Here is a 27202-nt window from a genome sequence, read left to right as displayed (position 1 = left end):
TGTAATTGAAAGAAGAATTTGACAGCACAACTATTTTACAGAAGGGAAATTGGTTGCGTCTTACTGAATAAACTGAGAATGGGAAGGAGCAGAGTAGTAAACCACGGGGAAGCTGCCATGGTCATAAGTATGAAAAACGGTCCTAAGACACTTTTTTCAGTGCTGTTGTAACTTCAGTCACTAAACAGATGGTTGTAAATCGAGAACAACCTGTAGGATATACTACTAGGACAGTGGTAACAAACCCTTTTGGGCTCCTGTGCAAAAAATTGTGTGCGCGCTTGTATGCCTGCGTGTGTAATCCCCACCCAAGCACCCACCCCCGCTGCCCCCTTACCTGCACTGTGCCTCACAGCTGATTTTCGGCCTGTTTAAGGCCTTTTTCGGCCTCCCAAAGGCTTGAGGAAGGCTTCTGCAGACTTCGCAGGCCGAAAACTAGCCCTGTTTCATCACTGCCAGTATTTTCGGAAAAAACAGGAAGTGACAAAACGGGGCTAGTTTTCGGCCTGCAAAGCCTGCAGAAACCTTCCTCAAGCTTTTGGGAGGCCGAAAAAGGCCTGAAACCAGCCAAAAATCAGCTGTGAAGTACACTCATGCCCAGTGAGGTAAGTTTGCCCGCAGCTCGCGTGCCAGCACAAATGGGTCTGCGTGCCACCTTTGGCACATGTACCATAGGTTCGCCATCACGGTACTAGGATATATATTTGGTGGGATATACTGTGTAATACAGGTTGTCCTCAACTTACGACCATAATTGTGCCCAAAATTCCTATCGCTAAGTGAGACATTTGTTAAGTGAGTTTTGCCCCATTTTACAACTCCTCTCGCCGTATTTGTTAAGTGAATCGCTGCAGTTGTTAAATTAGTAACATGGATGTTAAGTGAATCTGGTTTTCCCATTGACTTTGCTTGTCAGTAGGTCGCAAAAGGGGGACCACCTGACTCTGGGACACTGCAACCATCATAAAGTCAGTTGTCAGGCATCCGAATGTAAATCACGTGACATGGGGATAGTGCAACAGTCATAAGTGTGAAAAAATTGTCATAATAGGTCACTTTTTTCTGTGCCATTGTAACTTTGGACAGTCACTAAGCGAACTGCTGTAAGTCAAGGACTACCGGTAATTATGTATAATAATATCTATACAGGAATATATTAAAGTATTCTGATTAGTTTTGTCTGGTGGCCTCTCAACTTTTTCTAAGTGACTATGGAGATTCTCAGTCGTCCAGGCACGATTGTCCCAAAGGTGCTTTTTCAATTGACTTTCTTTGTTTTTCCTTGAAGTCCTTTTGCTTCTCATCTTGGTGATTCGCTTCCCTCCAAACCGTCCCCAGCCCCATTCCAGTCTCCTCCACCCCACCCTGTCCTGGCTATGCACTACCGTCCTAGTGAAACAGTAGGAAACAGCTGAGCAATTAGGGATGGAGGCCATGGAAGGAGTGGGCCCAGGAGAGGGAGCAGGATATGAGAAGAGAAGACTGGTGGGCTAGACAGGAAAATATCATGGGCCACTAACAGCCTTCCAGGCGGAGACTCCCTTTCCGATCTTGCCAAAGTTACTGTTCCAGCCAGATTTAGACTTATGGCTCATCTCATTGGATCAACGCAGAGGTGGAATTCAGCAGGTTCTGACCAGTTCTGGAGAACCAGTAGTGGAAATTTTGAGTAGAACCGGCAAATACCACCAGAGCTGGAAAGCAGGTTAGTGGGGTGGGGAGGGAAAGGGGATTTTGCAGTATCTGCCACACCCACAAAGCCACACCCACCGAGCCCTGCTCACAGAACCAGTGGTAAAAATTTTTGAATCCTACCACTAGATCAACATGCTGTCCAGTTAAATGCACAGCATAGAAGCGCTGTGGAGTTGGAAGGGGAACACAAAGATCATCCAGTCTAATCCTCTAGAGCAAGGCTATCAAACTCGCAGCCCATGAGCCAGATGCGTCATGAGCTGGCCACACCCATGCCCTATTTAGCAAAGGGGGAAAAAGTCACGATAAGTCACGTGACAACGCCATGATGGCGCGAGTTTGACACTAGATCACTTCCATCACTTGGAAAGGTTTTTAGAAACTTTCCCTGTTAAGGTTCCACCTTAATATGTACCAATTTCTCTCAACCTGCCATCCTCAAGGTGTGTAGTAACTGCTGGCTATCTTCAGCTAAACTTACATCTTTTGGGAAGCGTAGCCCAAATTCATGGTTTGGAGAAGGCTGCCATTACCTCTGGATGTTCTCTTCCAGTTCCTTGGCCTTCAAGTTGTCCTCCTCCATCAGCTTCTTTGTGGCTTCACCCTCTTCAGCTGTGGATGATGGAGCTCCCTCCAGCAGCCATCTCTCTCGCAGAGCCTTTGACTTGAAGACAACAGAAAGAAAAAAGGAGAAGGGATTCCTTATTATGGAGTCCTTGGTGCTCACTGACCTTGAGGCTGTGAAGAGCACCAAGGACTCTGCAACCCAAAGCTACATTAAACAGGTAGTCCTTGACCTACAACAGCTCATTTAGTAACCATTCAAAGTTACAATGGCATTGAAAAAAGTGACTTACGACTGTTTTTCACACTTACAACCGTTGCGATATCCCCATGGTTACGTGATCAACATTCAGAAGCTTGGCAACTGAGTCGTCTTGGGGGGAGAGGTGTCATGTGACCTTTTGGGGATCATTTTGTGACCTTCTGACAAGCAAAGTCAATGGGGAAGCCAGATTCACTTAACAACCATGTTACTAACTTAACAATTGTAGTGATTCACTTAATAAGTCTGGCACGAAAAGCCGTAAAATGGGGGCAAAATTCACTTAACAAGTGTCTCACTTAGCAACAGAAATTTTGGGCTCAATTGTGGTCGTAAGCTGAGGAATGCCTGTATTCTCTTCTATTAGATTCCTTATATGGCCCCCCTCCCCCAGTGTTGTTCTGTTGCATAACCTGATAGCTGTGGTGGCTCACAGGCTTAATCAGGACAGAGAAAGACCTAGCAATGCCTTTGCACAATAGGCTAAACTCAGCTAATATTAATCTTTTGTGGGAGGTTGTGCAGCTCAGCGTAATGCAAACTCTGTCCTTTGCCTGGGGTGTAGGATAAAATGGCCTGTATGAACCCTAGAACCCTAGGTTCAGTTATTTATTTATCAAAAAATGTATTAATGAAATTTATACAGCTGTCCATCTCCCCCCTCCCCCTCAGGACACTCTGGGCAATGCACAACAGTAAATGAAGCAACCGATAAAAACAGATAAAATTCTAACAAGCCACAATAATAAATATTTATGATGAATTAATCATGTGACCAGAAGAAACGTGAAGGCAATAGCAATTAATAGCCTTTTCTGATTTATATTTTAGAAATTTACAGTAACTTTTACATTTTGCCTTTTAAGCATGCAGGAATAATCTTTTTGCTAGATTTCATTATACGACCCAGTTGAGGAAAGAACATCCTGGAAAATATCTACGCTGTTACTAAAAGTCAGTAACAACCTGATGGTACCGAATCACTTGAATTTCCTCCACTTTTCCTCAGCTGGTTGCCGAGGACACCCATTATTCCATTTGGGTAATGGATTCATATGCATTTATGATTGTGTGGCTCACAGCACACTTTTCCTTCATCCAAAATTCTCTACCAGGCTAAAAAGTGGGAAACTGTGAGTTCTAGTCCCGCTGTAGCCATGGAAACCAGCTGGGTGATTTTGGGCCAATCACCAGAAGACTGAGAGTTCTAGTCCCAACTTAGTCACGAAAGCCAGCTGGGGGACATCAGTCCAGTCATGCATTCTCAGCCCAAATCACCTCAAAGGGCTGGTATTGTGGGGCAAATAGAAGGAGGATACAAATAAAAAATAAATAAAAAATGAATTTCTTTTTTCGAAAGAGCAAATTAGGAGCTTGGAAACCCCTCAAATACCTTTAAGTGCTGTAACTGGCGCCTGTCATCTTCTAATTGTCGCCGTTTGTTTTCAATCTCCGTTTGGCGTTTTCTCTTTTCCTGCAGTCCCAGAGAGAAGAGGGCAAGAAGGGGAAAGGGGGAGCGAGAATTAAACTTTTGGGTCCCCAAGAGAAAAACCAATGTTAGGTGTTAAAGAAGCTGCACAGATCCTTAAGCTCGTTTCCCCTACAATTTTCCTTTGATTGACAGTTTTGGGAATGGTGGTCAAAAGAAGGGGAAAATGTCCTTTGGGCGAGATTTAAGAATATTTGGTCCTTATTTTAAGTGATGATTTAATTAAGCAATGACCTTACACCAATTTTCTTAGATGCCTTGATATAGAAGAGATCCACTAAAATTAAATTGTCCTGACCAATAATGCCTATTTCTGGCAGCTTCTTTAAACAACTAGCCAAGTTGTTTAGCCAAACAACTAAATGTCAAATCAAGCAATGATACCACCTGTTATATCTAGAAAACAAGTAAATCCATCTTGTGCTTCAGTGCATTTCAGTGCTGTTCATTGAAGCGTCTTCTGTCCTCTGGTAGAAGGCAGTAGTTTTAAAAAAAGAAACTGTTTTCCTCCAGAACACCCTAGAAAAAGTCTTTAATTTAAAAAGGACAGGAAAGAAAGGTTTCCAGAACTTAGAATCATAGAAGGGACCTCAGAGGTCTTCTAGTCCAACCCCTTCCAAGGCAGGAGAACTTATTCCATCCTGGACAAATGGCGTTCCAATCTTAAAGTTGTCCAATGATGGAGCACCCAAGTTTCTTAGAGGTAAGATTGTTTATAAGCGGCCCAGAGTCACCTCTAAGTGAAGAGTACCATGCAAGTATAACAAACAAACAAAGTTTGTTGGTTAATTGGTTAATTGTTCTTATTATCAGGAAATGTCAACTTAATTCCAGATTGGATCTCTCTTTGATAAGCTTCCATCCTTTACTTCTTGTCCTGCCCTCAGGAGCTTTGGCAAATAAGTTGATCTCCTCTTCCCTGTGACAGGCCCTCAAGTTCTGGAAGATGGCGGTCATGTCACCCCTAAAGTTTCTCTTTTTTAGGCTAACCAATTTTAGTCCCCTCAACTGTTCACCATTATGGTTTAGCTTACAGTCCCTTTATCATCTTTGTTGCTCTTCTCTGCACTCTTTCTAGGGCCTATTTTGTATCTTGGTGACCAAAATTGGACGCAGTATTCCGAGGGTGGCCTTAAGCTTCCAGATAATTCTATGCCAAGTTGATGGGATAACAAGCCTGTTGGGATTACTCACCAGAAGCAGTTAAAACACACTTAGTGTCATTAAGAAGACATTTCTCAGGTTGTTTATAGAATCTGACTTTATTGGATTGCATAGGCCTGGATCTTTTCTTCGGATTAAAACTTTGGTCAAAATCCAGAAGTACAGAAGTGATATTTTGAGGTCCCAAACTCAGATTACCACCATTGTACTTAGCCTGGTGTAACTAATTATGTTTCTCCTAAACTGCACAGATTGCTTAATGATTGCATGTAATTTTTCAGATGTCTGGTCCCTAAAAAAATGATGGCATGATATTGCTCCATTTTACTGACTCTCCAGCAATTAAGAAAATTTCCAGAGCTGCTAGACTATACGGCAGGGTCGTCTATGGAGGAGAGAATCTACTCTACAGGAGGTTATTATCTGACCCTTATTAAAAGGTCAAAAGGAGCTTAACAGTCTTCCTAGAAACATTTAGCACCATAAAGATGCACAGGGAATGGCACTGGTTGGCCTCTTTGTATGTTGAACTGGAGACTTAATGCTGAAACCATCCACTCAAAGGGAGAACCGGCTGAAGAACAACAAGGAGGCAAAGGAAATGATGCTCATGGCACAAAACACCCTGAATAAGTATTTTTAGAGGGCACATCCTCATGATGCAGGCTTCATCTCATCCCCAGCCCACTCAAAGGTAGACTGCACCCAACTTGAGCTGTCCTGGTTTAAAAGCTAATGTCTTCCCTGTTCTTCTCTCAGCACAAGTCTTGCCGCATGAACATTGATGATGACTCAATCACAATGATAGCGACGGTACAACCAGGGGTTGGGATCTGGAGCCCCTACTGGCCACCTTCCGTCCAGTTGCAAAGTGCCACCCTGACCGTACGTGAACTCCTTATATGAATGGGTCCGGTGGAAGAACACTGGGATGTTTTTAAACATGTGTTTAGTGGCCTTTTGGAAGAGCAGTGGGCTTTGAGTTAAAAAACAAAACAAAACAAAAACCAGACTCGCACTCTCTGCGTAGAAAAAGGGATTTCAATCGGGAAAGAGAACTGGGTCCTGCCTCCTGTGTTTTGCTGGTTGTGTCCCAAATGAGGGCACTGCAGGTTTTCTGCTGCTTCTGCAACTTTTGTCTGGCTGCGCTTTGTGCTGTTTTTTTATCATTGGAGGGGGCAGTGGTGCCAATTTACCTACTCAATCATCATTATTTTGTGTGCTCTATAGGAGACTTCTGGGTGCTGCTGGCCACACTCCCTCCCTCCCAGCCTTATTATTCTATTGCAACATTTACTGATTTGCAGAATTTGGAAGCTGGCATGAAACTGATCACAGAGTTCTGCCAATTTCCAGATCAGAGGTACAGTTGGAGGCATAAAGGGAAGGGAACACCCCGATGCTCCTTACCAAACCTCCACCACCCCAGAAGCCCTCTCCTACTCCACCTTCCCTGACCTGGATGATTGTTGGACACGGGCTTATAGAGGTCTTTCAGAAGACCAGCAGACCCCATGTTCAGAAATAGCCTGCGAGAGTGACCATGCATGAAGCACCTCCATGCCAGCAACCTGTCACCTGGGCAGCTTGAAAGTTCAGGTAGTCCTTGACTTACGACCACTCAGTTACAGCAGATCTTACCAAAATTGGGTATTTATGACCCAATTCTGAAGTCCCAATGGCCACCCTCCCCACACAGTCACATGACCACACTTTGGACATTCAGCAACCGGTCTACATTGGCCATTTGCAACATCCCATCGTCACCTGACTGCAATTTACAACGTTTTTGCTGGAAATGACATTTATGTCTAGTTTCTGGTTAAAAAACAAAACAGCCCATAGCAAATAATGGGTTTGCTTAACAAATCTGACGTTCACTTAATGACAGCTGCATTCGTTTAACGACCACTGCAAAAAACGTGATAAAATCGGGTCAGTTACATGATGCCCTGCTTTATGACCGTCGCTGACTTAGGACTCTAAGTAAGTCTTTCTCCCAGGCCCCCCACTCAGCCATGCAGACTTGCCCCACCCATTGCCTGCTCAAGAAAGCAATTGGTAGCATTTTTCCCCCCACCAGCCGGATGAGACAGAAAACAAAACAGGGGAGTCATTGACAACTGTCCTTAAACTGTCCCCTGGTAAAGCTGTAAGGACAGAACCAACCTGATCGCTGGGATATATCAGAACTCAGTTTTAGGGCAATGCAAATTAGGCTGGCATAATTTTCTGTCCGATCAAGAACTAGAGGAAAACACACTCAAGCAGCTGGGAAGAAGTGCTCTCAGGAGCAAAATGGATCACTCGGGGTGGTGGATGAATCAGCCAACATGGCCTACCTTTTTCAAAAAGTCCTCTGAAGATGCTTCAATGCTGCCTTCATCACAAATTATAGCCTCGGACCAGACCATTAAGGCTACGGAGTCCGCCCCTTGACTCAATGCAGAAATCCACATTTGCGCAACCCTGACATGTACTGGTTCAGCCTGTGCTTCAACACGACTAGAGAAGAGAAGCCGTAATCACGTTGCTCCTAGCATTAGAAATAGTCAGCTGGAATCCACCCTCCTCTAATTTAAATCGATTATTCCATGTCCTGCAGTCTAAAGTGACAAAACAGCTCATGACCACACTGTGACCACTGAGAACAATCCTCCTCAAGCGTTTCCATCCGGATCAGTCAATCAATCGTTTCCCCCCCAAAAGTGTTGCTAAACCAAAGAGGATAACAATGAAGTTGCATGAAAATTGCAGTCATTAAAAAAAAAGAATGCATAATAAAGCAAAGGCCAACTTTCAAGCAACAGGCCACCCCTGATGACTTCCATGACACATCCACAACATTCCCTCCTTTGAGGATTTTTTTTTAAAAATCTCTGGGCTACTGCCCTGGGATTTTCTGGTATCTCCTATGAATCCCATCCAAGCATTTAATTAGGAGCCAGCAGAGTGATGCATCTGCTAAAAAGGAGAATACTATCTAAGAGGAACAAAGAATCAAGATTATGAGCTGTATTGGTTCTGTCCTGGTCAGAACCATTTTGAATACTGTATTTAGTTATGGGCACTAGATTTCAGAAAGGATAGGTGTTAGTAAGTTAGTTAGTTAGTTAGTTAGTTAGATAGATAGATAGATAGATAGATAGATAGATAGATAGATAGATAGATACATGTGTGTGTGTGTGTGTGTGTGTGTGTGAGAGAGAGAGAGAGAGAGAGAGAGAGAGAGAGATCACTGCCCTTTCTGTAATCTAGTGTCCATATCTAAATGCAGCACTTAAAATGGATCTCCAATACATCCCATAATATATACTGTATATTTTATAAGTTATAACATATTTAATAATATATAGTAAATTAGAAGTTTTAACATATTAAGAATAATAAGAACAAATATGAATTGAAATTGGAATAGAAATCGAATAAATAAATAAAATAGAACAGAGAAAATGAGAGTAAATAAAACGGAAAAAACAAAAGGGAGAAATAACGTTGATATATTTATGTTAGGAATATAAGTCACCTAACAGCTATTTGGGTTGGACAATACATAAACCAGGATAGACATTTTAATACTGTTTCTTTAAGAGAATCATAAAAGTGTAATTGGGTGTGGTTTCTCAAACGGCCATAAGATGGAGCCAGAAACCTGGGTTGTTTAGTCTTAGTCTCAGAAGAGAGTGTGAGTCAGTCTCTGTTTCCTTCTGTTAGAGAGTTTTGCCGTTCCTCCATTTTTCCTAATTGACTGATATTCATGGATTTGATGTAAGTCTGATACTGAACTGTTTTTGACACTGGACTTCGTTATTGGATTATCCCTGGATTGAAAACTGACTGATTTAACCTGTGAATGACTTTGGACTGCTTGTTTTTGAACTTTGCTTAAACCTTTCTGGAAGCAAAAACCTACATTTACTGTACAGTGTATCTGTGTGCTATGTGTGTATTATTCAAACACTTCTCTCAAATATGTCTCCCTGTATGCACTCATTCTCCTAACGGGGAATTACCTCAACAATTTATTTTTACGTATTTCTTTTTCTCTTTTTTAACTTTTTTCTACTTTTTTTTTCTTATTGCACTTCTAACGGGTTCACACATATTTCTATGCTTTTCCAAATGGAATTTTAATTTAATTAGGGTGGATGGAAACTCGGGGCCCTTTTCCTCCCAGGGAAGACAGGCTGCTATTCTTTACAGGACACACATTTGTTCTTATTTTCGAAAGGGAAATCGAACATGAAGTAAATCAGGAAATGCGCTGAGCCGGAACAGGGCTTGAATCTCTCTCCCCAAGGCAAACAATAAGGGATTGTTATGAAGGGCTTGATTTTCTCGCTGAAGGACCATACACATTATAAGCAGTGCAAGAAAATAACCTTTTGCAATTTATATAGCGAGTGCTTGATGCACATTGGCATCTTCTGTTGCCCAGCTAAATAAATCTCATGGGAGGATCAGGACATTAAATCTTTTATTATTAGGAAATGGTTGCCACTTTTCAATTTTCATCTGACTGCTATTATTTCTGAATTGCTGTTTGAATAGAAGATAATGTATTTAGCTCAGGGTTGACTTGCGGAGTCCTTGATGTTCTCTGAGTTTGGTTGTTTGCATGCAGACGTTTCATTACCTGACTAGGTAACAACATTAATGCAAGTGACTGGGAGACTCCACAATGCTTTAGTGAAGGGTCAGTTCAGCCATTCATTAAATGCCAAGCAACAAAAGTATGGATACAGATGTGTGAATGAGCCCTTGACCAATGTATCAATGGCTTCCACCGAAAACTACACCATTGGATTATAGGAAGCCCACCTCCCGTTATTCAGGATACTGCTTATAAGTGCTATTGCTTAGAGTTCAGAGCATTGTTAGAGACCCCACACACCCACTTCACGGGCTGTTTCTTTTGCTCCCTTCTGGGAGGAGGTTTCGAAGTATTTCTAGCGGGACTACCACATTCTGTAGGGCTTTGTTCTTTATGCCATTCATCTTGTGAATTTGCTGGATTCTTCTATATTTATTTATATTTATACATTTGAAGTAGACTATGATGTTTCTGGGTGTCATATATGTATGTGGGTATATGCATAATGGTTATTCTTTGAGAGCTGATTGCAATGAAATTTCATTTTAATGTATGCTGATTAGTGTATATTTAAAGTGGCAATAAAGTTTCTAATTCTATTCTATTCTATTCTATTCTATTCTATTCTATTCTATTCTATTCTATTCTATGTAGATGCTGAGTGATTCTGTCAGTGCCAGCTAAACTACAATATTTCTCCCAGAAATTTTTATTTATTAAATGTATTAAAATGGTTCATGGTCCAAACATACAGTTATATTTACATAAACGACTTCTGATAACAGTGTAGGTGCATTCACATAATGTATTAACTTTGACTGGTGTTAGTTGCAACACATCAAAGAATTACCAGGGAGAAAACCATACCTCCACCAACACTGGCTGGGAAGCTACTGTATACTGGTACTCCTCAATTAATGACCACAATTAAGCCAAAAATTTCTGTTGTTAAGCCAGGCAGTTGTTAAATGAGTTGTGCCTCATTTTGCGATCTTTTTTTCCCCCTACAGTTGTTAAATGGATCACTGCAGCTATTAAGTGAATCATGTGGTCATTAAGCAAACATGGTTTCCTCAATTGATTTGTTGGAAGCCAGCTGGTAAGGTTACAAATGGTGATCATATGACAATGCAGGACAATGCAGCTGTCATAAATAGCTGTCAGTTGCCAAGCACCCAAATTTTGATCACATGGTTACGGGGATGCTGCAATGGTCAATTATGAAAATGATCCTAAGTCAATTTTGCAGTGCTGTTGTAATGGTCAACCGGTCACTAAACAAATAGTTGACAGTTGAGGACTACCTGTATAAGGAAGGAACAAACCAGAGATGGTATTCAGCAGGTTCTGACCAGTTCTGGAGAACCGGTAGTGGAAATTTTGCGTAGTTCTGAGAACCGGCAAATTCCACCTCTGACTGGAGACTTTACGAGGGTTTTCCCCCCTCGACCCCCCTTTAAGCTTGTGGCTTCCTCCCAGGTTCCTCAGCCGCAAAGCTGGCTGAGGACTCGGAGTTAGTCCCATTAAAGTATCCTTACGTATCCTTCCTGCCACGCCCATCAAGCCACGCCCACAGAACCGGTAGTAAAAAAAAAAATGAATCCTACCACTGGAACAAACCCAACACTCACTAGCACCAATGATGTTACTTAGTTGGATAATGAAAGGTCTAAAACAAACAACCAAGCTCTGAGATGACCAAGGACTCCATTGTTGTTGTCTGTTTATCATTGAAGCATACTTATTGGCCCTGAGGTACTCCGCTAAATCATGTTGCAACAACCGCAAAATGCCTCTGATGGCTGTTCCATTCAAAACATATGGGATGCAAGGAGGGTTTTTGGCAATATTCTTGGCAGTGCCGCTGGGCAGCTAGAAATATAATCCCAAGAGGGTAAATTTATATCCAGCAAATGTAGGTTGTAAGGCCCAGAGAATAGGGCTGGCTTTCAATGCCACTTTACATGGCTTGGGAATGGCTAGGGAGGCCAGAAGGTGGACTTAGCTGGTTAAAAAATCAAAAACACAAACCCAGAGGTAAGTTGATGGAAAAGAGTAGAATATAGTAGTTATAAGAGTCTTATTTTCCCTGTCAGGCAATATAGAAGTCAGAGGGAATGGCCTTGGAAAACCGGGTACTAAGCCAAAAGTCAGATAAGTGAGGCCTGAGCCTGGACCAAGAAAGTAATGTGAGTAAACATCTGAGATCTCTTGTAGAAAGGAAGCCAAAAGGAGGGAGAGGGAAGGTGTGTTGAGACTTGCAAGATTAATTGTCAGCCCTTCAAGATACACTAGACCGGGAAATCAAGGCCCTATTGATCAAGGTTAACTTTTATTGAAAAGCTACAGTAATAGAATCTTAAAAATCTGAATGCACTTCCCTCTTCCCTCAGTATATGTGAATTAAGGAGGAGCTTGTCTGAGATGCTTCCTCACATTGTTTTCTTGGCCAGGGTTCAAGCTCCCTCCCCACCCCCAATCTCTCTCTCTCTCTCTCTCTCTCACACACACACACACACAGAGAGACTCACTGGCAAAGATCACTTCTGTCTACCATGCACTTCTCCAGATTTCAAAGGAGGTCCTTGCGCTTCATTTGCTTCCTCCTGAGATTGGAAGGGAGCCGATGCTCTTTTGTCCAAGCTGTTTCACCCTGTCCTTAGCCCTGTTTTGCTCCTTCCCAGGATTGCGTTAAAACAATCTCCTCCTTTGTGCTGGGGGGCCCCTGCATCAAGTGAGGAACAGTGGCTGGGCGCTGGCAACCAGCAGGGAGGAGGCTTCAAAGCGCAGGCCCTCTGCCAAGACATACGGCGGGGGCTGGAGCAACGGGGACCCCATTTTAAAGCCAGATCAACCTGTTGGCTACAGCGACAAGACAGGTAAGGACGGGTCAAAAACCAACTTTGCAGGAGCATGAAATAAAAATTTGCCTAGCAATTCTCAAGCGCGTACATACGACAGGCACTCCTTGACTTTACAGCCATTCATTTAGCAACGGTTTGAAATTACAACGGCGCTGCAAAAAGTGATTTGCAATCGTTCCTCGCCCTTACAACTGTTACAGCAGCCCCGGGGTTACACAATCAAAATCCCTTACTTAGCTGTGGATATTCTGATTCCACTTGTGGTGGTAACTCCCCAAGAACACAGCACCCCTCTGGGACTTGCTAATGGTTTGCCCAACAATGAGATTCGCTTAACAACTGCAATGATTCACTTAACCACCATGGCAAAAAAAAAAAGGTCATAAAATTGGGTGAGACTCATTTAACAACCATCTTGCTTAGCTGCGGATATTCTGCTTCCAATTGTGGTTATAAGTCAAAGATCACCTGCAACACCCCAAAAACACAGCACCTGTCATGCCCTTGTTAGAGTCGGACTCTGAGGGAAAGGAGGAACAGCCAACAGGGAGTGGAAGTGTGGCTCCGGAGGTTGTGGAGGAGGCTGGGGAAGGGCAGAGGCCGGCTGGGCAGTCAGAGGAAGAACCAGGCCCATTCCCTCTTCATCCTAGGACACACAGGGAGGAATGGAGAAGGAAACAACTTGGCTTATGAGAGAGGAAGCGGCCATGATCTCCCTCATTGGTTGCAGCTGGGGAGAATAGTATATAAGAGAAACGGTTAATACACAGCATTGCCAGAAACAAAGTGTATGTTATTTTGGGCTGAAGTTATCTTGGTTGGCATCCTTCCAACAGACTGTGCCTTGTTATCTCCTTGAAGTTGGTAATTACTTATCATGGTCCGTTGTGGAAATTCCTGCATTGTAGTTTGTTTTGGTTTTTTATTTCACCTTCATCTGCTCATTGAGTTCAGACTGTATTGCTTTCTTCTGAAGACTATTTTTGAATAAGTTTAATCTCCAACTGAGAATTATTGAACAGTGGGGCCAAGTTGGAGGCATTAAAGGACATTTATTTACGTTTCGGATTTTATTACATTTGTGTTACACTCCGGGTCATCACAGCACCCCTCTGTGACTTCCAAATGGTACATGTGGTTCTCGATTTAAAACAGTTCATTTAGTGACCGTTCAAGGTTACAATGACACTGAAAAAAGTGACTTATGACCATTTTCACACTTGTCCGTTGAACATCCTCATGGTCCCATGATCCAAATTCAGATGCTTGGCAACTGACTCATATCTATGATGGTTGCAGTGTCCCAGGGTCCCGTGATCCCCTTTTGCGACCTTCTAGCAAGCGAAGGGAAGGCTGCAAATGGTGATCAGGTGTTGCTGCAAACTTTGTACATACATGCTAGTTGCCAAGCACCCAAATTTAATCCCATGGCCGTAGGGATGTTACAATGGTTGTAAGTGCAAGGACCGATCATAAGTCCCTTTTTTTCACCGTTGAAACTTTGATGGTCGGTGAACAAATGGTTGTGAATTGAGGACTAGATGTATCTATGTTTTTTATTTATTTATTTATTTGATTTGTCAATCACTTACAAGATAATAGGCATACGTATAAACATGAGTAAGAAATTAGGAAATAGGTACGAATAAATGGGGACAATAGGACAGGGACGGTTGGCACGATTGTACACTTATGCATGCCCCTTACAGACCTCTTAGGAATGGGGTGAGGTCAATAGTGATTAGTTTGAGGTTAAAGGAGTGGGGGTTAAAGGATGTAACAATAGAGTCAGGTAGTGCATTCCAGGCATTGACCACTCTGTTGCTGAAGTCGTACTTTCTGCAATCAAGTTTGGAGCGTTTTACATTGAGTTTGTATCTGTTGTGCGCTCTTGTATTGTTGTGGTTGAAGCCGAAGTAGTCATTGACTGGTAGGACATTGTAGTAGACAATTTTGTGTACTAAGCTTAGGTCAGACCGTAGGCAGCGGTAGTTCTAGGTTGCCCAAGCCCAAAATTTCAAGCCTGGTGGTGTATGGTATTCTGTTGCAAGCAGAGGAGTGTAGTACTCTTCTCGTGAAATACTTCTGGACTTGCTCAATTGTATTAATATCCGAGAGACAGTTCAGTGTAGTACATTGGTGTCAAACTCGCCGTGTCATGTTGCCATCGCGTGACATTTCAGGACATTTTCCCCCTTCACGGAGCTGGGGTGGGCGTGGCCTGTGTGTGATGCATCCGGTCCATGGGCTGCCAGTTTGACATCCCTGGTGTAGAACTTACAGGTGCTAGACTAGAAGCCAGGAGACCATGAGTTCCAGTCCTGCCCTAGGGAACAAAACCAGCGGGGTGACTTAGAGCCAGTCGCCCTCTCTCAAGTCCTAGGAAGAAGAATCGAAAGGTAAACTATTTCTGAAAATGTTGCCAAGAAAACTTAATGGACTTGTCCAGGCAGTCACTAGGAGACAATGTTATCAGCTGTAATGCTTTTATAAAGCACAATACAGATTTAAGATAAAAAGTATGTCTGTTTATGTAATGGTTGCTGCTGGGCTGGAAGATGGGAGTTTCTGCATGTAGAACAGGGGATGAGTAACTGCCAGAAGAAAGATACGATCAGCAGCAACACAATATCCGTAGAATACAGCTTTTCATAGGCTCATAACATTGGAAAAGTCCAACTCACTGCAGAAGAGGGCAGAAATCTTCATATTGTCCAACTGAAAACCTCCAGTGGTAGGGTCCTCATGGCTCCAAGAGGTAGGTTGATCCACTGCCTAATAGCCAGGAGATTTCACCTTAGTTTGAATTTGGATCTTCTTCTGTAGAGCTTCCACCCACTGGTTCTTGCCCTACTTTCAGGAGCTATGGAGATTAAATCCTCACCTTCTTTTCTGGTCAGCCCTTCGAGTCCTGAAAGACTGCTGCCATGTCTCCCCTTAACCTTCTTTTCATAATTGTCAATTCCAGTTCCTACCCAATAGTCAATTCCAATTCCAATCTAACAGTCACTGTCAGTTCCAACTCAACCCAATATCAATTCCTTTCCAGTAGTCAATTCCAACTCCTATCCAATAGTCAACTTAATTCCAGTTCTTACCCAATAGTCAACTTAATTCCAATTCTTACCCAACAGTCAATTCCAAATCCTACTCAATCATCAATTCCAATTCCTTCCCATAGTCAATTCCAGTTCCCACCCAATAGTCAATTCCAGTTCCTACCCAATCAATTCCAATTTCTACCTATTGATCAATTCCAATTTCTACCTGATAGTCAATTCCAGTTCCCATCCAATAGCAAATTTCAGTTCCTACCCAATCATCAATTCCAATTTCTACCTAATGATCAATTCCAATTCTTATCCAATCATCAATTCCAATTCCTACCCAATCGTCAATTCCAATTCCAACCAATTCCTGTAGCCATCCTTAATGGGGTTGAAAACACTTGTGCATTGAAGGCATTCTGAAGCCCATAATTACAACTACTCTCCCTGCAGAGAGAAGACTGAGACAGAAGTTCACTTTTAAGTCATTCATAATTTATCCTTAGAGGAAGACTGTCATATTTCTCTTCTCCTCCCCTCCCTGCCCAAATCATCTGTCCTTTGAGCCAAAATAACACCCTCTTTGTTTTGGAAATCTGTGTAAGCCAGGCGCTTTCAGGGGAAAGGGACACAGCATCCAGTGAGCAAGGAGGAAGACTCTTCGGTCACAGAAGCACAATGCCAAAAGGAAGAGGGTGATCTAAAACAGAACAGTGATTTATCCAGATCTCAGAACACTGATGCCACTGAGGCACATGGCCTCAACCCTGCTCCTTCCCTAAGCTATTCCTATTATCATTGTCAGACTGCAGCTTTGGGGGCAAAAATATTGTTAAATAAACCCCCTTCAGAGCAGTGTTTCTCAGCCTTGACATCTTTGAGATGTGGAGACTTCAGCTCCCAGAATTTTCCAGCCAGCAGGCTAGGGAATTCTGGGAGTTGAAGTTCCCCCACATCTCAAAGTTGCCAAAGTTGAGAAACAGTGCTCCAGAGTGTCTTTTCCAGTGGGACCAGTCTATCAGGGCAACCTGGTCTACCCAATTGTGGGACAGAGCTTGCTCAGGGATGGGCTGCTACTGGTTCTCCCCAGTTTGGGCGAACCAGTAGCTAATTTTTCATTACCGGTTCAGCAAATTGGCAAATCCCACCCCTGGCTGGCCCCTCCTGCCCCCAAAGTTTCCATGTGGCCCGTTTTGGATGCTGGTAAGTGCAGGGCCCGCACAGAGGCTCGGGGAGGGCAAAAAATGGGCCTCCCAGAGGCTCTGGAAGGCTGGAAACGGGCCCGTTTCTTGGCCTCCAAAGGGCCTCTGGAACTCAGGGAGGTCGTTTTCCCCCTCCCGGAGGCTCAAGGAAAGCCTCCAGAACCCAGGGAGGGCAAAAATGCCCCCCCCCACAATGGTGCAGGAGGCCAACTAGTCCAGGGGTCTCCAACCTTGGCCACTTTAAGACTTGTGGACTTCAACTCCCAGAATTCCTCAGTGGCCAAGGTTGGAGACCCCTGGACTAGGCCATGCCCACCATGGCCACACCCACCCAGCAACCAGGCAGAGAACCGGTTGCTGAAATTTTTGAAGCCCACCCCTGAGCGTACTGCTTTCACTTTCGCCTTTCAGCCCCAATCCGGGAATCTTCGCAGGCAGTAGCTTTCGTGACAAACTATTTTTGTGTTGAATTTATGTTTACCGACAAAGTTGACTGGCTAGCTGATGAGAGCTAAATAGCTTGAAATTGATCTATACTAGTCTCCCTTTATGTCTTTGTCGGTAAACATAAATTCAGCACTGCTCCAGAGGTTCACCCTGTATCTTTGGGCCAGTGGTGGGATTCAATGTTTTTTTACTACCAGTTCTGTGGGCATGGCTTGAGGGGCATGGCAGGGGAATGTTACTGCAAAATCCACATTCCCTCCCCACCCCACTAACCTGCTTTCCAGCTCCATTCTCCTGCGCAAGGCAACAAAAGAAGACCCAGCCGATCAGCTGGGACTCGGGAGGCAGAGAATAGATGGGGACGGGGCCCGTCAGAGGTGGGATTTCCGCTACCAGTTTTCCAGAACCTGTCAGAACTTGCTGAATACCACCTCTGCTTTGGGCCCATTCATGTCCCTGCCCATGGAGGGAAATCAAAGCAAACTATAGCTCTCTCTCTTCCTCTTGGCTGTTGTCATTAAGCACTCATTCTGAGAAAGTGGCAATCCAAAATTTGGAGGAATAACCACAACAGAGGCTTTGGAAGTTGGTGGTAAGCCCCCTGCTGGGGTGTGGGTTTGGGCCCTCCCCCTCTTCCTGTTATTAATTGTATTGTTATATTTGATCCACATGATTTAATCAAACTTGGTTGCTTAAATGGTGGAATGGTTGCAAAACAAATCAACCTCTCTGGGGAAGTACATTCAGAGTCTTTGCATTCATGAAAAAGAATGATTCCTATGATTTCCACACTAGGATACAGGCAGTCCTTGACTTACAACCATTTGTTTAGCAACCAAGGATACAACGGCACTTTAAAAAGTGAGTTACAACTACTCCTCACACTTATGTCCCCATGTCATGTGATTGTTATTTGGGCACTTGGCAACTGGCATGTATTTATTTACAACGGTTGCAGTATCACATGATTGCCATTCATGAGTTTCCCAGTCAGCTTTTGATAAGCAAAGTCAATGGGCAACCATGTGATTTGCTTAATGAACATATGATTTGCTTAATGACCATGGCAAAAAAAAAGCTAATACCTTTGGATACAGTCACCTTACACCTTGCCATGGTCATTAAGCAAATCATATGGTCGTTAAGCAAATCACATGGTTGCCCATTGACTTTGCTTATCAAAAGCACTGCTTAAGATAATGTTCTGGTTCTTATTATAGACATAAGTTGAAAACTATCTGTACATATTCCATTTATTTGGCACTTGAGTCATTCCAGCTCAGTTCTAGAGATGGGAAGTGTTGCCACAAGTATCTCTCTGCTTACTTTGTATGTCTGCAGATCCATCCATGTATCTATGATTAGTTTCTTCTGTCCTTCCTTCCTTCCTTCCTTCCTTCCATCCATGTATCTATGATTAGTTTCTTCTGTCCTTCCTTCCTTCCTTCCATCCTTCCATCCATGTATCTATGATTCGTTTCTTCTGTCCTTCCTTTCCTTCCTTCCTTCCTTCCTTCCTTCCATCCATGTATCTATGATTCATTTCTTCCTTCCTTCCTTCCTTCCTTCCTTCCTTCCTTCCTTCCTTCCATCCATCCATGTATCTATGATTCATTTCTTCTGTCCTTCCTTCCTTCCTTCCTTCCTTCCTTCCTTCCTTCCTTCCTTCCTTCCTTCCTTCCTTCCTTTCATGTATCTATGATTCATTTCTTCTGTCCTTCCTTCCTTCCTTCCTTCCTTCCTTCCTTCCTTCCTTCCTTCCTTCCTTCCTTCCATCCATGTATCTATGATTCGTTTCTTCTGTCCTTCCTTTCCTTCCTTCCTTCCTTCCTTCCTTCCTTCCTTCCTTCCTTCCTTCCTTCCTTCCTTCCATCCATCCATCCATCCATCCATCCATCCATCCATCCATCCACACACTCCATTGCTGTATACTTCAGCTTTCTAGGCATTTCAGAGAAGATCATTACCCTGAAAGCATTATTGTATAAACACAAACAAAATAAGGATGGAGCTGACCTCCTCCCCCCCCCCCCTACTTCTCCACTTGAACAAGAACTCTCTACACAATAACACCCTTTTCTGGTCCCTGACATAGACCCTTTTCTTCTCTGCCTTTAGAAGTCAGCAAAGTTACAACATCAGCCGGATGCTGTGGCTCACTCACAAGGGCCCCCTGGTAACAGCCTCTATTGATCTCCAAAGCACTAAGACGACTGAGGTTGGAGGTGGCTGGGGAGCCCATGCCAGCCTTTGCTTCATCTCCTTGGCACAACCATTTTTGGAATTGTCCTATTCAAAGTGAACTGCATCAGTAGCTCTTCAGGTTATAAAATGTACATTTGGTACCATTTAGGAAAGTCAAGTTAAATACTCACCCAACTCAAAAAAAATAGGGAGAACTTTGATTCCAAAAATTCTTCTTTTCAAAATTTATCTGGAGTTGGGACATCAAAGTCATCTGACTGTTTTTCCTGATGAAATCAACACATTTTTCCTGTATTTGTTGCCAAACCTACAGATGTACTTCCATTTCTTAACTAAAGTTGTGTTTTTCCCATTAATGATGTACATTCTGAATGTGCTCCAATAAAACATAGCATACAGTCCTGAGGCAGATATATTACACTGTTCTTTGTCCAGTTACGCTGTTCTACTAACATGCACCAGCAAAATGCTATATAGGAACAATCCAAATGTAATCACACAAATGACCATGCTGAAGTCTGTTGTTTTGTTGCGTTACATAAATGCTTACGTAACAGTAATATGGATGCAAGAATGGTGAGATGAAATGAACTGGAGGAATGCAAAAGTTGGAGATCTATACTGTCCACTTGCCAGAATTATTCATTATTTGTGGGTCCTTAATGCTGTCTGAACTTGGCTGTTTTCTTGCAGGCATCTCTTCCAGATGTTATACAGTGGTTTGTATATAGACAGAGAGCCACTCTCATCTAACACTGATGATATTACCTAATGAAGTATCTATAAGAAAACAACCAAACTCAGAGAGCAACAAGGATCCCACACTTCAACCCTGAGCTACATATATTCTCTTCTATTTGTTATTTACTTAACAATATTTCACATAACTCTTCAGGAACTACCATAGCATAGTAGATATATGAGATCACTGGTATAATAGCTTGCAAAGTTATATGACCTTATGCACTCTGAGAAAGTGGATAGGATTCTTAGCAGCACAAGTTTGGCCACTTGTGGACTGATCCTTATCCCTCTCGGTTTCTTCGGGCAACTAAAAATGGTTGGATTCAGGAGGTGTCCCAAAGGTACTTTTTCAAGAGGCAACTGGGCTGTCTTTGTTTTTCCTTGGAGATGTTTCGCTTCTCATCAAAGAAGCTTCTTCAGTTCTTGGATGAGAAGTTGAACGTCTTCAAGGAAAAACCAAAGACACAGTTGCCTCTTGAAAAAGCACCTTTGGGACAACTATGACCTGGATGAGACTGAGAATCTCCAGTTTCAGGAGGAACTTAACACCCCTCTGAGAGAGGAGACTGTCCTAACACAGGTGTCCCCTCCTCTGGGGTGAAACAAGTTGAAATTGAATCCCACCCAGCAAGAGAGAAGCTGTTTGCTCTGAATGCATCTGCTGCTTTTGGGGTCTCCCACACTGGCTCTCAATGGGGTTGCATCTCTGAAAGAAGGAGACCTGCATCTTGGCCTTATCCTAACTTGGCTAGTCCTAACCTTGTCTTTGAGCATCCATTCTCTGTCACCACAGGAGTTTATTCAAGTCTTCTATGGTGTCTTGATCCTACCAGGTAAGTGAAGTCTGTTTCTGTGGCTTGTCCAGAGAGATTTCCTTTTAGGGCATCTGCCTGGTCTTCAGGGATTTATACCATATACCAATTAGAACAATTAATCAGTAGAATAACTTGCCTCCAGAAGTAGTAAATGCTCCAACACTGGAAGTTTTTAAGAAGAGATTGGACCACCATTTGTCTGAAATGGTATACGATTGCCTGCCTAAGCAGGCGGTTGGACTAGAAGACCTCCAAGGTCCCTTCCAACTCTGTTATTCTATTCTGTTCTACCATCCACAGTAGCATCTTAGTTGGTGCCATCTAGCCTTTCATTTCTGGGTTCCAATCTTTAAGGAGAAATCCAGATAATCTGCCCAGCTTTCCCTCTCTTAATATGTATGCTTGATTCTATTCACTGGGCCCTGAGGCCAGCTTTGCCAGGTGCATTCCTCTGTTTTTATTTATTTCTTATTTATTTATATCCTGGTTTTATTATTTTTACCAATAACTCAAGGCAGTTTTGTGAGAGTGGTATTCTTTATTTCTGCCTTCTTGTTCTAGCAGCTTTTCGCCTAAGTTCAACCTCCTTTTACAAGCTTTTCCATTTTATTCTGTTTGTGATGCCAAGTTGTAAATGAAGTACATTTTATTTGCAAGAAAAGTCATTGCAGTCATTTTATTTTTGTTCTGAGACAAATTAAACAGAGGGGACTTTTCCTACCTTGTAAGTCTCATATTATCTTCCTTTGCTTCAAGAAAACATTTTTCTCCCTCTTTTTTCATGATAGTCTCCTTTCTTGCCTTCTTTCTCTTTTTCAGTGGCTCAAGATAAACAATCCCATTTGGTTATGAAAGATCCTGCAATCACTAAAAACCTTCTTTTGTCCAGGGCCCTCTCTGCAGAACTTTCCCCACAGGGAAACTCTACTCCCTCACTCAAAGTCACTTTTTTTTCAAAAGACTATGTTTTTTTCCTTTGAAGAAGAAGAGATTGAATCTTCGCTTTGTTGGTTACAACCCTGTTTGTTTTTCCAAACAGCAGCATCTATTGATCCCAGGAAAGGCAGGCAACGGATCTGCAGCTTTGGAATTAAGCCTGAAGGACTGTAATAATCATTCCCTTCATAATTTGATCTCTCTCTCCCCGTCCCTCCTCCCTCTCTCCCTCTCTCCCTATCCTCACTCTCTGTCTCTCCCCCCCCCCTCTCTGTCTCCCCCATCTCTGTCTCACACACAACACCAGGACTCTAAGCTGCTTTCCAATAATAACCAGCAGGCGTGGAAGCCATTTTGATCAAATACCATTTTCATGTAACTATTGGAGGAGTCCTATAATGGGGGGTGGGTGGGTTTGGCCATCTTGCTAGATTTTCCCAGATAGCAGTTTTGGAGTTCAAAACTCTTCAGACCTAAGCCACTATTCTGGAAAAGGGTACTGGGAAACATACACTATAGGACCTGAGGTGAGTCTTTTAGAAGCCTAATATCAAATGCAAAGAATCAAGATCATTTATAACAAAGGTGGGGAACTATGGCCCTTTTATGACTTGTGGACTTCAACTCCCAGAGTCCATGCTGGCTCAGGAATTCTGGGAGTTGAAGTCCACAAGTCATAAAAGGGCCATAGTTCCCCCACCCCTGACTTATAAGGTTGAAACATAGAAGATTTATTCAAGCCTATACACAAGACTCGTCAAGTACCGGCCAGCACTAAATGGGCACTGGATAAAGCTGAACAGAATTCAAAGAGGGGCTGGACTTGGATCTCTTGTGGCAACACAAAGATGCTAAACTGATGATGCATTTAACTTTACCTCCCAGCTCTGCCTGCTCTTCTCCTGCACTGACCTCACGATTAATGCCCAACATCCAACACCAAAGTATCTTGCAACAAAACCCAACAAGGTATGGAAAATGATATTCCAGAGACAGGGAGCCACCATGGAGAAGGCCCTTCTTCTGGGTCCCACCAGGTGTATCTCCCTCAGAGATGGGACCTGCAACATTCCCTGCCTCCTCACTCTAATGGGTCGGGTAGATGTGACCGGTAAGAGACGGTCCCTCAGATAAGCTGGATCCAAGCCATGAAGGCCTTTAAAGGTGACAACCAGCACCTTGAATTGCACCCGGAAGCAAACCGGCAACCAATGCGCCTCCTGCAGGAGAGGTGACACATGTGCACACCGGGGTCTGCATAAAACCATGCAGGCCGCTGCATTTTGCACCAACTGGAGCTTCTGGATGCTCTTCAAAGGCAGCCCCATGTAGAGCACGTTGCAATAATCAAGACGGGAAATGACCAGGGCATGCGTGACCGTGAGTAGGGACCGCTGGTCCAAGAAAGGGCGCAACTGGTGCACAACCCGCAGCTGCTCAAAGGCCCTCCTGGCCACAACCGCCACCTGTCGTGAGTCCAGGAAAACTCCTAGATTACGCACAGGGTCTGTTTGGGGTAGTGCCATCCCATCCAAGACTAAAGGTGGTAATTCTCCCTGAGTCAACGAACCCCAAACCCAGAGCCACTCGCTCTTGCAAGGGTTTAGTTTTAGTTTAGTTTAGTTTAGTTTTTTATTTTTATTGGTAGTTCACTCCCTTCTATCCAGGACAGGGCACCTAAGTGATGCCTGAGCAGAGTCTGCAGTATTGTCGGGGACACTACACTTCCTCTTCACAACCTTGTTACCTTTTGTGGGGGTATCTAAAGCAGAACATCCAGATTCAGTCACGTTTGTTCCATATAGCATCAACCTTGTGAACTCCCAAGTTTCCTTTTTTCACTATGTATTCAAAATGGACAGTGATGAATGGGTGTGTGTGTACATACATACAGAATATGTGTGTGTGTTTATATGTATATAGCATGTATATATATATGTGTGTTATGTATGTGTATGGGTAGATATATGTTTTCTTTTGAGAGCAGGCAACAGAATTTCATTTTTAATCTGCATCAGTGCACTCATTGTAAAAAATGATAATAAAGGTTGTATTATCTTATCTAAGTTTATCCTGTCATTCAACCAAAATTGAGTCATCAGGATGCTAATACTTACCTAATAGAGCTGCTTAGAGCTCTGGTGTAATACTTTACTTGTTTCAAAAACATGAAAGTTCTGAAAGCACTTAGCACTGAGTATTAAGCAAATGTGGAGGATATAAGTACAAGCCAGTGCAAACATGATTCAATGAAAGAGCAACTTACTGCAATAGCCTGGAGCCTCTCCTGCTGAATCGTGCTTGTTTCGATGATCCTGAAAGAAAAACAGAAACAGATGAAGAATTCACCTACAGAGTGACTCCCAATTCTTCCCACCCCCACATGTCTTCCGAAGTTCTATCTGGCTACACTTCAAGGTGGGCTTTCTTCCAACTTTCTGTGATGAATGCTTAACTCCTGCTCTTTGCATGAAGACAGAGTCAAAAACTGGGCATGCGCAGTGGAAAGGGCTAAAGGACTAAACTTTGATTGACTCCGCCTTTAAGCAAGGAAGCAGGAGATAGCCCACGCTTTGGATTCTCCGACCCGTACAACTGAGAACTATGTGATCGGGCTTAGTTTTGGGGGAGGAAAATAAGGGGAAAAAATTTCTGCCTCTGCCTACCAGCATCCATCGGTATTCATCTGGCTAGCGTCCTGTCAGTGTGTGAGAAAGTTGAGGACTGTTTGGAAACTGAAACAGTATTTGCTGTGCGAGCAAGAAGGAGACAGCAAGGAGCTCAGCTCAACTGTTCTGCACTAAAGCTGCTTGGTACTGTGAAACTAAAACTGAAACTGAAACTCCTCTCCTCTGCTTGTGGTTTTATTTATTTATTTGTTTGTTTGTTTGATTTATATTGCTGCCTATTCACCCATGGCATTTTTATTATTATTTTTTTTGCATTTGGAACAGATTTCTTTTCAGGTGGGGAGGGGGAGTAGAACTCCTAAGCATCAGAGCATGTTAATAATGATATACAAATACTAATGCTCTGATGGTCATTTCAAAAAATCCTTTCTTAGTGAGCACCAAGAAGCCAAGAGGAACATACGTGCCAATTTTCAAGTTTGTAGGCTTTACGGTTCTGGAGATTTTGTGATGATGCGTGAGTGATATTTCACTTTGATATATACAGATTGTAATAGCAGGTGAAAAAGATCTGAGCGATGGGGAAAGAAATAGGAAACAGGGAACAGCCAGATAAGAGGGCATAGCCCACAGCAACATAATGGGTGGAAAAAGAGGTTCAGAAGGGACCCTCCCTAGCTTCTCAGGCTGAAAGGAGACAATAGGAAATTTGCACTTTCAGACTTGCAATATTAATGTCAGTCTTCCCAGGTAGACCAGACAGGAAGCATGACCAGACGAACTAATTCTATTTTATTGTAGGTCTTCATTAACAAAAATCTTACAAGCCTGAAAGCACAGATCTCCTGCTGTCTTCTTTGCAGCCTGAGAAGCCAGGAGGGTTCCCACAGAACCTCTTTCTCTGCCCATTCTTTTAATAATAATGAAACAATTAAATAGGAAGTTAGCATGCTGAAAAGGTATCATTAGTCTCTCAAGCGTAATCCGTCTTCCTGAGAAAGCAAGCTTCTGGATGCAGGATATAACCTGGAACATCTTCTTCAAAAATAAAGAGGCTCTTCATTTGAGGTGTGTCCACCAAATAAATAGGTAGTTGTGATTGGCTAATGATCAATGTCATAAAATTAAAGGATAAGGAGGGATCTTGCAGGTCCTCTAATCCAGGGTCTCACCTTAGCAACTTTAAGACTAGCGACTTCAACTCCCAGAATTCCTCAGCCAGCAAAGCTGGCTGAGGAACTCTGGGAGTTGAAGTCCACTAGTCTTAAAGTTGCCAAGGTGAGACCCCTGCTCTAATCCAAATCCCTGCTGATTCTGTAATGCTCATAGGTCTCATGTTTTCAAAGATGCCCCAATTGTGAATTGTCGGGACTGTCCGCTGCACAAATTTCTAGTTCTTGCCTATGGCCCAGGACAGAGGCCTCTGAACTTGGCAACTTTAAGACTTGTGGACTTCAACTCCCAGAATTCCTCAGCCAGCTATGGGAGTTGAAGTCCACAAGTCTTAAAGTTGCCAAGTTTGAGAACCCCTGGCCTTAGCTTACAAGGATTTCCAATATAAATATAGGGTAGCACAAAGTAAGCATGTACCCCAATGCAGCTTCATAAGTCCAATTACGGTAAGATGAATGTCTTTGTAAATCTACCCATGCCATGCAGATTACACATTAACAGAGTTGGAGGGGACCTTGTAGGTCATCTAGTCCAACACCCCGACCTCAGTTCCTGTAACCCAGGGGTGTCAAACTCGCGGCCCGTGGGCTAGATGTCCTGGCCCTGCCCCCACCCAGTTTAGTGAAAGGGGGAAAAGTCCTGATACATCACGTGACGACGCTGTGACAATGCAGGTTTGACACCAGTGGTGGGATACAATTTTTTTCTGGGGAACGTGGCTTGGCGGGCATGGCTTGGCGGGCATGGCAGGGGAAGGAGGATACTGCAAAATCCCCATTCCCTCCCCACCCCACTAACCAGCTTTCCAGCTCTGTTCTCCTATGCAGGGCAACAAAAGAAGACCCAGCCGATCAGCTGGAACTCGGGAGGCAGAGAATAGATGGGGGAGGGGCCAGTCAGAGATGGTATTTGCCGGTTCTCCAAACTACTCAAAATTTCTGCTACCGGTTCTCCAGAACCTGTCAGAACCTGCTGAATACCACCTCTGTTTGACACCCCTGTTTAGGTCTCCAGTCCCCTAATCATCCTGGTTGCTCTTCTCTTCACTTTTTCTAGAGTTTATATGCAGATAATACTTATATATACAGATAATACTTATATGACAATTATAAGGCCTTGTTTTGGTCCAAGGATCCTCCTTCACCTTTCTTTCACCGTTGACCTAACACTTTTATCCTTATGATTGATGCACCCACACAAATATCTGCTAACTAGCTTCTTGGGGCTAATAGTCACATTCTGAGCCTTAAACCAAGCACAGAGATGGCAGAGTAATTACAAGCATCTGCAGAACTTCTAAGAGACTAGAGATAAAGAGACAGCTAGAGCCAAGATCTCTATGAAAATCAATGGTTTTGAAAAAGGCTTCAG

General features: G+C 43.2%; 2 protein-coding genes across 8 annotated transcripts in view; both read right to left on the bottom strand.

The window, feature by feature from the left end:
* The window catches only part of PALM (paralemmin), a 128525-nt gene that overhangs the window by 23090 nt on the left and 78233 nt on the right, over positions 1-27202 (bottom strand). For 3 of the 7 annotated variants that reach the window (XM_087952578.1, XM_087952576.1, XM_087952580.1), the window contains exons 1-3: positions 7517-7701; positions 3915-3995; positions 2229-2359 (exon numbers count right to left, since the gene is read on the bottom strand). In XM_087952578.1, the coding sequence (XP_087808704.1) occupies positions 2229-2359; positions 3915-3995; positions 7517-7633 (329 nt within the window). In that variant the 5' untranslated portion in view covers positions 7634-7701. Of the gene's footprint in view, positions 1-2228; positions 2360-3914; positions 3996-7516; positions 7703-24294; positions 24344-27202 lie in introns of those variants that run through there. The other 4 variants (XM_087952581.1, XM_087952577.1, XM_087952579.1 and 1 more) reach the window with 3 other exon arrangements.
* LOC148133520 (uncharacterized) lies at positions 22880-23641 on the bottom strand (the record flags this gene model as incomplete). Its single annotated transcript, XM_087950300.1, has 1 exon — positions 22880-23641. A coding segment is annotated over one exon (762 nt), but the record flags the coding sequence as incomplete, so codon positions are not given.

Source organism: Notechis scutatus, chromosome 1 (genome assembly GCF_049901735.1).
Source record: "Notechis scutatus isolate UNSWTSFEM ecotype Mainland chromosome 1, rNotScu1.2, whole genome shotgun sequence".
Lineage (NCBI taxonomy): Eukaryota > Metazoa > Chordata > Lepidosauria > Squamata > Elapidae > Notechis > Notechis scutatus.
Note: the sequence above shows the minus strand (reverse complement) of the source record. Positions and strands in the feature narration are given on the sequence as shown.